Raw genomic sequence first — 10101 nt, forward strand, 5'->3', positions numbered from 1 at the left:
AATTCCTACCTTTATTAGAGAAAAATTTGTCGTGATAGAAAGGCAGACATCCCCAGCTCATTTTCTCAGTTAGCACCGGGACTTCATACAGATCATGCCTTTCAAATTTTTCTCAGGAAGGCTCTCAGAATGAAATGAGGGCAATGACTACCTTCTGACTTACCAAAATGTGTTAGCTTCAATATAAACTTGGTAGGGTATGCAGTGCTTTCTAAATTAGGTGCAACTTTAGATGACTATTTGACATTTTGACTTCATTGACGTACTAAAAAGTTTTTTGAAACATGTTATACTAAAGATTATTTTTTAAAATTTCTACAGGGCATGTGTGCTTTCCAGAAAAAGACAGTGAGAGAGGAAGAGGAGAGATTACTCCCCATGGAGAATGGACATGCAGCAATTCCTTCTCCTCCATCTCTCCTTCCTTTTGGGATTTTTGGGGCATGTGCACACACGCACCTGGCATGTTTCTTGAACTGCTGGCTCCAGAACTCAAGCCACATGGTCGGCCATGTGAGAATGTGAGATCTGGCTACCTTAACTATCGCCACAGAACTGGCTCCAAGTTCTTATTTTGTTGTTGTTTTTTATGATGATGATGATTATATATATATATATATGATGTTTGTTGACATTTCTGAGGAAATGTTAGTTTAAGGTCCTTTAACCAGGACCATAATCTGCCACCATAATCTTTTAATGGGAAAAAGTATGACTGGGACATACCTGTCATGTTTTAAGAGATGCAGACCCCCGGAAGTGAGATCGAGACAAATGGACTTGCAGAAACCAACACATACATTGCAGAATGGAAATACTTGTTCATGCTGCACAGTATGAAGGCAGCAGAATCCACTCTAATCACTATGGATAGTGCTAACTCCCCCACCCCCAGGGGGTTGGCTGGCATTCTTCTAAACACAGGAAGTCATCATGTCGGTTTGGGTCAGTCTCTATCAGAACCCTCAACCCTGCAGCCTGGGCTTGCACTGCAAGTTATGAAGTTCCTAACCGTGACCACTTTAGCTTGAATCCCTGGCAGGAGAAGGGAGAGAGAGAACAACTAGTTTAGGTGCAGCCACTTGGCTCAGCTTGGATTCTGCCTAATCCTTTACTCCTCTCCCTCTGCTTCCTTTTTGACTGTTCTATTTATCCTAATAGCATGTGGATTGTCTTTGGACCTCAAGACTCAAGGGAGAGTGAAACTAGATGGAAGATGCTCTTTCTATAGCTCTACCTTTTATCCTGTCCAGTGGGTATCAAAATAGCTCTTAGGAACTGTCTCTGCAACAGCCTCCACACACGTTTTACCAATTTTGTCATACAGTTTATGCAGAACAAGCCATAAACAATTTAGTGTGGAAAAATAGTATTATATAAGGCTTAATATTACATTATGAAAAATACATATTTACAAAAGAAAACTACAAAATACAACTATGTACATTAATATCTGTTACCTTTAAATTACATAAAGTCTTTAAAAATCTCCAGATTAATAAATTATACATAGTATCAACAGAAATAACTGGCACCTCTGTAGGGCATGAAGTAATTTTTTTAATCACACAGTGAATAATCTTTATCCAGATTTTCAGGTACATTCTTAATGCCTTGAATAGACTGCATCTAAAAGAAAGGACATTGTAATTAGAGATGGTACCAGGATGTATTGTAATTGTTTGTCAAGTTTATAAACATCAAAAATAGGAAAGACTAAGAGCAATGACTAAAACTCAGTATGGATTAGGATAAGACTATGTCTGTGAGGGCCAGGTAATTCCATTTAGAAACTCAGATTATGGGATTTGGAGAGGACTAGTGATTCTAGTCAATCCCCTCTGGTTTTACAGATGAAGTCATAGGTGCAGAGAGGCAGAATAACTCCCTCAGGGTTACACAGCTTGTTAATGCTAGTTAGTTCCAATGTGAGTGCCTGAATCCTAGACTTCAGGTGGTTATCCTTCTCTATACCATAGTTAGCTTCTTTCAAGAGCACCAAAAACTACTCTTAAAAAAGACTCTCAAGTCAAAACAAGACAAAGGGAACTCCAGGATCTCCCAGAACACCCTCCATCCTGGAGCTCCTTAAAGAATCTGACATGCAAAAAGTTTAATATACTATACAGATAAATTAGGGGTAATTATTTACAATGTAAAAGGGTGACCTGATTTATACAGGATTCCTATAAATAGTACAAGAGCTTTCTATTTGTGCTTCACAGATGATTAACTCTAATATACTGGCTAGGCAGTGGGTACAGAGGACTGGATGGGTACGCAGAACTAAACAAAATATTAGGAAACAGTGTCAATTGAAGATGTTTAGAAATGGAGATAAGACAGGTCTAAAGTAATGTTCGTCAAGAAAAATGATCTGATTTATGGAGGGATATCAGTCCATGATTGCCAAATTATTCTCCCAACGGTTCTTACAGTCTGAGCTCTCAGTTGTGATTTCAAAGCATCCTCTCAAAGTGAGGTTTATAGCTTGAAAAAAAGTGTTAAGCAGAGTCTTTACTAGAAGGCCTTCTAGGTTAGGTATGAAGAAATACCATGTGAGAAGTCGTTGCTCAACTGTGGGAGCTCCCTCCCCACTGTGCTGCATTTCCCTCTTGCCACTCTTTAAGAGAATGTTCTGGGTAGAAGAAAAAATGGGTGGTGCACATTGGAAGAGCTTTAGGTTATTACTGGTTTCCAGATTGAGCATATCTTGATAAATGAACTGAAAAGTTGGTGAAGTAAGCACCTACCTCTGTGATACTCTGGATTCACATTTTCATAGATTGGAAACAAGGGGTTTTCTTGTTCACTCCGTAGCTTCCTTGCTCTGAGGACGTCTCTTACACACTGATGTAGGTAAACGTACTGACACTACGGAAAAGCAGGAAACATGTCAGTGGAGGGCTTGTTCTCAAGCATAAGAAAAACGTGGGACTTTCACAAAATACTGACAGTGATCGAATTCTACCTAGTTAGCACACTTCTTGATCATCATTTCACTAATGGTCGTTGGTACATAAAAGATTAACTGCTTTTTATTACCACTGAAAAGAGAATAATGGTAATGGGCAGAGAGGTGTGTTTATTCATTCTTTTTATATGCATGCATTTGTGAGTGCATAGAACTTTGCCAGGCACATAGTAGGTCCTCCACAAATTAAAGAGATAATGCCAAACACTGTGCTGCTTACTTACTATAGTTTGAAGGTATCCCCCTACCCAAATTCATATGTGTCAAAATTTGCTGAGCCATTGCAATGGTGCTGAGAGGGTGGAGACTTAATCTGATTATGGTGTAGAAAGCTGGGGCCTTTGAGATGTGAATACACATCCCATGATTGAGAACTTGTGGGTTTATGAGAAGAGAGAATGAGACACATGGACACAGATACACTCTGCCCTGCTCAAGTTCCTGCTCTTCACCGTTTACCAACCAGCAAAAAGACTCTCAACAAATGTGACCCGTGGGCCTTGGACTCCTAAACCTTGAAATGAATAAACCTTTTTTTTTTTTTTTTAAATAAATTACCCAGGCTCAGGTAATTCTGTCATTAGGAACAGAATGGACAAAAACAGTACTTTACATAAATAATCTTATTTAATGATTTCAACAACTTTGCAAAGTACATGTAGTTATCAATAGAAACTAAGACTCAGAAGTTAAGTAACTTGTTTAAGTTAGGAAATGGGAACTTAGGGTCTGATTTTAGGGGTGTGAACTCAAACTTTATGTTCTTTGACTACACTGCTTCTCTTAGATAACGCAATCTCATTGGATTACTGAATGAAAAAAATAATTTTGTGACATATTCTGCTGTTTTATTCCTTTCCTTTTGGAAGTATTGGGAGAAAAAGGAGGTGTGCACAATAAACCCCACTGAACTATCCGTTCTTTGATAGTGTGTTCTCTCTGCATCTGAGTGGCACAAGAAATAATCTCAAAGATATTTCGTGACTGAAGAGAATGAAAGATTTCCAGACTGTGGACAGAGCCCCCTGTCAGTTTTTTTGGAAATGAACTACTTTAGAGATATAAACAAATATGAGGAGATCATGGTAGATGAAGTCTACCATGTTTTGGTACATCATGAAAGACACCACAAAGACCTTCAATGACAACAGTGTTTCAGTTATAGGCAGCTAAACTTTCTTCTACCAACTGAGCTCTCAATAAGGGAATAAATGTCTGTGTAACCTTAGTGCTTGGCCTTAAACTCCTCTTACTGATACAGTAAATGCTCAGAACTCAGAGAGTGGCAGAGTGGGAGGGAGTCAAACACATGTGAGGGAGATTGCGCTCTGTGTCAGCCTCCAGCTGGCCTAGGCTGGATCACTAGACTTTTCAGGATCTCAGCTTTCTCTTCTGCAAAACAAGGAGGCCAAGGTCTCTTCTACAGCTAATATCCTTTGTCTATTAAAAGATACAAGACTATGTTAGAAGGATATTGAAAATCCCTGAATTTAGGTGATCCTTGATGACCACAGTCAATCTTAAAGTGTTTTAATGGTTTGAGATACAAAGTGAGACTATAAGAGCTTATTTCATTAATAACCTTTCTAAGTAGATAAGAATTAATTTTTATGAATTGTGTCTGATTAAAAGCTCACTTGGTTATCTACCCACGGGACTCTGTAAGATAGGTCTGCTATAATTAATATTTAGAACCTTTTATGGAACTAAACAAATGAGGCTTGTATTAATATTAATAACTGTTCTCGGCTTTTCTGCTCACATACTCGGCTCAGTTGTTACGTGTGTTCTAGACTACCTTGACCTTGAGCTTTTTGTTTTAGTTGTTTATTTCTTCCATGAATAAGAAAGACAGAGAGAGAATGAACCGAACAGGATCTTGGTGCCACAATCTATCCCCAGCCTTCGGCCAATCTTAGATCTGGGCACGTATGTGCCTGGTATACTCAGGGAGGTCTCTGGACTCAAACCAGGAAACTTCTCAAGGGGGATTACCTCATAGAGTGTCACATTTTAGCCCTGAGCTGACCTTGCAATCTTGAAATGAGGCATTATTCTGAGAATTTGAGGAGGGTAATAACCTGAAAAGATTCGCTAGTATAAAGCAGTCCACCAAATTGTAGACTGACAACTTCCTCTTTTCTCCTACTCAAACTGCAAAATATATTTAACTCCTTTTTAATTGCCAGAGGACATGTGTGCTTTCCAAAAAGAGTTAGAGAGACAGACAGAGAAGGAGAGAGGGAGGGAAAAAACACCTCCCAAGAAGACATGGTCACATTATAACCCCTTCTCCATTTTTTCCATCCCGTCAGTATTTGAGATATGTACACATATATAGCAGTCGTGTTTTTCAATCCTGCTGGAGGCTGGATTTGAACTGCAGTAGGTCATGTGGTATCTGACTCACTTAACTGTGAGGCTATGGGGCCAGCCCACTCATGTTTTTAATTCTACTGAGATGTTAAGTTACTTTGGGACTTTAGAGGTAAGCTGTGAATGAACTCTCACACATCTATGCTAGGGCCCATTAATAAATTCCTCAACAGTGATCCACCATGGGCTTTGAAATTACTTAATATCCATTAATTTGTCTTGCCTTAAATATAAATTCTTTTCCCAATAGAATGTCCCTTTGAAAATGATTTCTCCTCAAGCTGTCAGATTCTTAATATGCTTCTTTAGATCATAAAAGACTACATTTTGCTAACTGGCAAAGATTTTGCTTAATGTTAACATATTCAGTTCCATTCAATTTCATCAACATTTGTAGTATTATTTGCTATTTTTAGGATATATTTTCATATAACCTATGCATGTCTTCCCAGATAATTTCAATCATCTCTGGATTACTTGTAATTCCCAATACTGAAAATGCTATGTTGTATTTTTGTTTATTTTTATATTTTTGCCATAGAATGCATGCACTCGCTGTGCACTCACTGGAGAGAGATGAGGAGGAATGAGAAATCATCCCTCAGGGAGGATGCCCACACCACAATTTAACCCCTTCTCCTCTCAGGATTTGGGGCATGCCTGCACACATGATTCGTGTGTTTTTCAAGTTACCAGGTCTAGGACTTGAACCACGCAGTTGGCCATATGGGATCAGGGCCTTAAACACTATGCCACCTACCAGCCCTGTTTGTATTGTTTTTTTGTTGTTGTATGTATTGTCATTATTTATTTATTTAATTACTTAAAACATTTTCAGAGGTTTTTGCCCTAGGGCACATGCACTTGCTGGAGAGAGAGAGAGAGAGAAACAGAGACAGTGAGAGGGAAAGTGAGAAATCACCTCCTAGAGGGGTTGGCCATGCTGCAATCCCTTCTTCATTTTCTTCCTGGGATCTTAGGCATGTACACACATGTGCCTGGTGTGAACTTCAAGCCACTAGTTCCGGGACTCAAACCACAGTTGGTCATGTGGGAGTCCAATGATGTAACCACAATGATATCTGCTAGCCCCTAAACATATTGTTGATTTGTGTTTGGTTGAATTCATGGTTACAGAATCAGTGGTATGGAGGGTGGCCTGTTTTTACTCTATAACTTTTCATGGTCTCTGAATGTGTAGTTCAGTAGAAGGGCAGACATGTGGATGAATACTTGTAAGAAGATAAATATGAGATAGAATTGTGTATAAGCCTTCATATAGAAGAGGAGGCCCTTATGCTCACTTTTCGGACAGGGAAGTATTAAGGTAGAGAGAAAAGGTGACGTGTAAGAATTTGAGTCTTCAAGAAGTAGGGCATTCCAAGCGATATAAATAACATGAAAATCATATTCATTCCGTAAATTGGGAGAGGCCTAGTGTAGCTAAAATGTAGATTGCCTGGGTCATGGTAAACTTTTAGGACAGCCCCCAAATGGGTCCTGAGTGCCTTAGTTGTACAACATCCCAGTGTTTCTGTCTCACAAGAAGCAGAGGAGACTGACAGACTGATATCACTTAATGTTCTTAGCAAGTTCTTGTTCCTTCTGAGTGACTCTCTGAGAGTCAGACAGCAAATTTACCCAAAGGCACACTAAAAAGAAGGAGAAACACTCACAAATCCCCTGCCTAATGTCTCTTTTGATATAGTCAACAAAAATTGTGAAGACTTGCATCTTGTGGTATTCCAAATAAAGATAGAAAAAAAGCAGAGGTTACCTGTAATCATGGACCCAGAATAATATGAGGGGTCAAAAGTCCTTCCTTCTTTGCTGGGACAGTCAACCTGCAAGGGTGCCGCTGTGGATTATACCCCTCTGCACTCACTTTCATTACCAAATGATTCAGGTCAACTCGGGGGTCAGGAATTCTGAGACTGGAGAAAAAGCCTAGCTTAAAACAACAGATAATATCTTGGGACACTCACTGGAGAGAGATGAGGAGGAATGAGAAATCATCCCTCAGGGAGGATGCCCACACCACAATTTAACCCCTTCTCCTCTCAGGATTTGGGGCATGCCTGCACACATGATTCGTGTGTTTTTCAAGTTACCAGGTCTAGGACTTGAACCACGCAGTTGGCCATATGGGATCAGGGCCTTAAACACTATGCCACCTACCAGCCCTGTTTGTATTGTTTTTTTGTTGTTGTATGTATTGTCATTATTTATTTATTTAATTACTTAAAACATTTTCAGAGGTTTTTGCCCTAGGGCACATGCACTTGCTGGAGAGAGAGAGAGAGAGAAACAGAGACAGTGAGAGGGAAAGTGAGAAATCACCTCCTAGAGGGGTTGGCCATGCTGCAATCCCTTCTTCATTTTCTTCCTGGGATCTTAGGCATGTACACACATGTGCCTGGTGTGAACTTCAAGCCACTAGTTCCGGGACTCAAACCACAGTTGGTCATGTGGGAGTCCAATGATGTAACCACAATGATATCTGCTAGCCCCTAAACATATTGTTGATTTGTGTTTGGTTGAATTCATGGTTACAGAATCAGTGGTATGGAGGGTGGCCTGTTTTTACTCTATAACTTTTCATGGTCTCTGAATGTGTAGTTCAGTAGAAGGGCAGACATGTGGATGAATACTTGTAAGAAGATAAATATGAGATAGAATTGTGTATAAGCCTTCATATAGAAGAGGAGGCCCTTATGCTCACTTTTCGGACAGGGAAGTATTAAGGTAGAGAGAAAAGGTGACGTGTAAGAATTTGAGTCTTCAAGAAGTAGGGCATTCCAAGCGATATAAATAACATGAAAATCATATTCATTCCGTAAATTGGGAGAGGCCTAGTGTAGCTAAAATGTAGATTGCCTGGGTCATGGTAAACTTTTAGGACAGCCCCCAAATGGGTCCTGAGTGCCTTAGTTGTACAACATCCCAGTGTTTCTGTCTCACAAGAAGCAGAGGAGACTGACAGACTGATATCACTTAATGTTCTTAGCAAGTTCTTGTTCCTTCTGAGTGACTCTCTGAGAGTCAGACAGCAAATTTACCCAAAGGCACACTAAAAAGAAGGAGAAACACTCACAAATCCCCTGCCTAATGTCTCTTTTGATATAGTCAACAAAAATTGTGAAGACTTGCATCTTGTGGTATTCCAAATAAAGATAGAAAAAAAGCAGAGGTTACCTGTAATCATGGACCCAGAATAATATGAGGGGTCAAAAGTCCTTCCTTCTTTGCTGGGACAGTCAACCTGCAAGGGTGCCGCTGTGGATTATACCCCTCTGCACTCACTTTCATTACCAAATGATTCAGGTCAACTCGGGGGTCAGGAATTCTGAGACTGGAGAAAAAGCCTAGCTTAAAACAACAGATAATATCTTGGGACCAGCAGATAGCGTAATGGCTATGTTGCTGGACTCCCACGTAGTCGACCGCGGTTCATGTCCCGGACCCGGTGGCTTAAAACTCACTCTGGGCACATATGCGTGCGTGCCCAGGATCCCGAGAGGAGAATGGAGGAGAAGGGATTGCGGCATGGCCATCCCCCCTGGGGGGTGATTTCTCGTTTTCTGTCTCTCTGTCTGTCTCTGTCTGGGTCTCTCAGTCTCTCTCTGTCTGGCGAGCGCACGCCCCCTATGCCAAAACCCTCTCAAAAAAAAAAAAAGAAAAGAAAAAAGAAAAGAAAAAGAAAGAAAGAAAGAAAACAACAGATAATATCTGGATAATTTTTGTAGAGTCTTTTTTGGGGGGTGGGGTGGGGACGGGGGTGTGTGCACTCGCCAGAAAGACAGAGACAGAGAGACAGAAAGCGAGAAATCACCCCCCAGGGAGGATGGCCATGCCGCAATCCCTTCTCTTCCATTCTCCTCTGGGGATCTTGGGCATACATGCACACATGCCCAGCATGAATTTAAGCCACTGGGTCTGGGGCTTGAACCATGGTCAACTACATGGGAGTTCAGCAACATAGCCATTACGCTAACTGCTGGTCCCAATATCTGGATGTTTTGAGGGATTTTGTTTGATTGAGAAAGAAGGGAGAGGGAAAAGTACTGTCTCACTGAATATATATTTTATTATCATTAAAAGAATCAGAGTTGATTCTTGCTCAAGGAGGAAAACATTCCTTAATTTTGGCAGACCGCTAACACAGTGGGCTTCTGTGGTAGTAGCACATGAAGTTGGAGAAGTTGGGCCAGGCTATGAAGAGACTTGTACACAAGGCTTGAACTTCATTTTATAAGCAGTGGGAAGTTTTCAGATTTTGCATTTGCGGAGTTGAGATGGTCAGTGAGGAGAATTTGACATTGGCAGTGGTGATGAATTATTAGGGCAGAAGCTAGAGTTAGGAGACCTACTAAGAGGCCACTGCAATAGGCCCAATCAAAATTGACAAAGGGCAGAGCAAGGGCAGTGGCAGAAAGTGAGAAACGAGCATAAAGAGGAAGATGATGGGCAGGACTGACAGGACTTTGAGGCTGCTTGGATGTGGGAACTATAAGGGCAAAAAGTCAGCTTCCTGGCTTGGGCAAACACACTGTTGGCAGCACCATTACTGAAACTAGAAGATGCAAGAGCAGGAGGAGAGTTTGGGGTTTTGTTGCTGTTGTTTTTAAAGCATGATGAGTTGTTTTTTTTTTTGTTGTTGTTGTTGCTGTTTTGTTTTGTTTTGAAGAGGCTTTTGCTATAGGGCGTGTGCACTCGCCAGAAAGACAGACAGAGTCAGAGAGACAGAATGC

At 40.6% G+C, this 10101-nt stretch overlaps 1 protein-coding gene across 2 annotated transcripts in view; it reads right to left on the bottom strand.

The window, feature by feature from the left end:
• Window positions 1–555: 555 nt before the first annotated feature.
• The window catches only part of PTPRB (protein tyrosine phosphatase receptor type B), a 148300-nt gene continuing 138754 nt past the window's right edge, over window positions 556–10101 (bottom strand). For both annotated transcript variants that reach the window (XM_006146179.2, XM_006146180.2), the window contains 2 exons: window positions 2754–2874; window positions 556–1629 (listed from right to left, as the gene is read on the bottom strand). In XM_006146179.2, coding sequence (XP_006146241.1) covers window positions 1607–1629; window positions 2754–2874 — 144 coding nt within the window. In that variant the 3' untranslated portion in view covers window positions 556–1606. The remainder of the gene's footprint in view (window positions 1630–2753; window positions 2875–10101) is intronic.

Source organism: Tupaia chinensis, unplaced genomic scaffold (genome assembly GCF_000334495.1).
Source record: "Tupaia chinensis unplaced genomic scaffold, TupChi_1.0 Scaffold000168_1, whole genome shotgun sequence".
Taxonomy (NCBI): domain Eukaryota; kingdom Metazoa; phylum Chordata; class Mammalia; order Scandentia; family Tupaiidae; genus Tupaia; species Tupaia belangeri.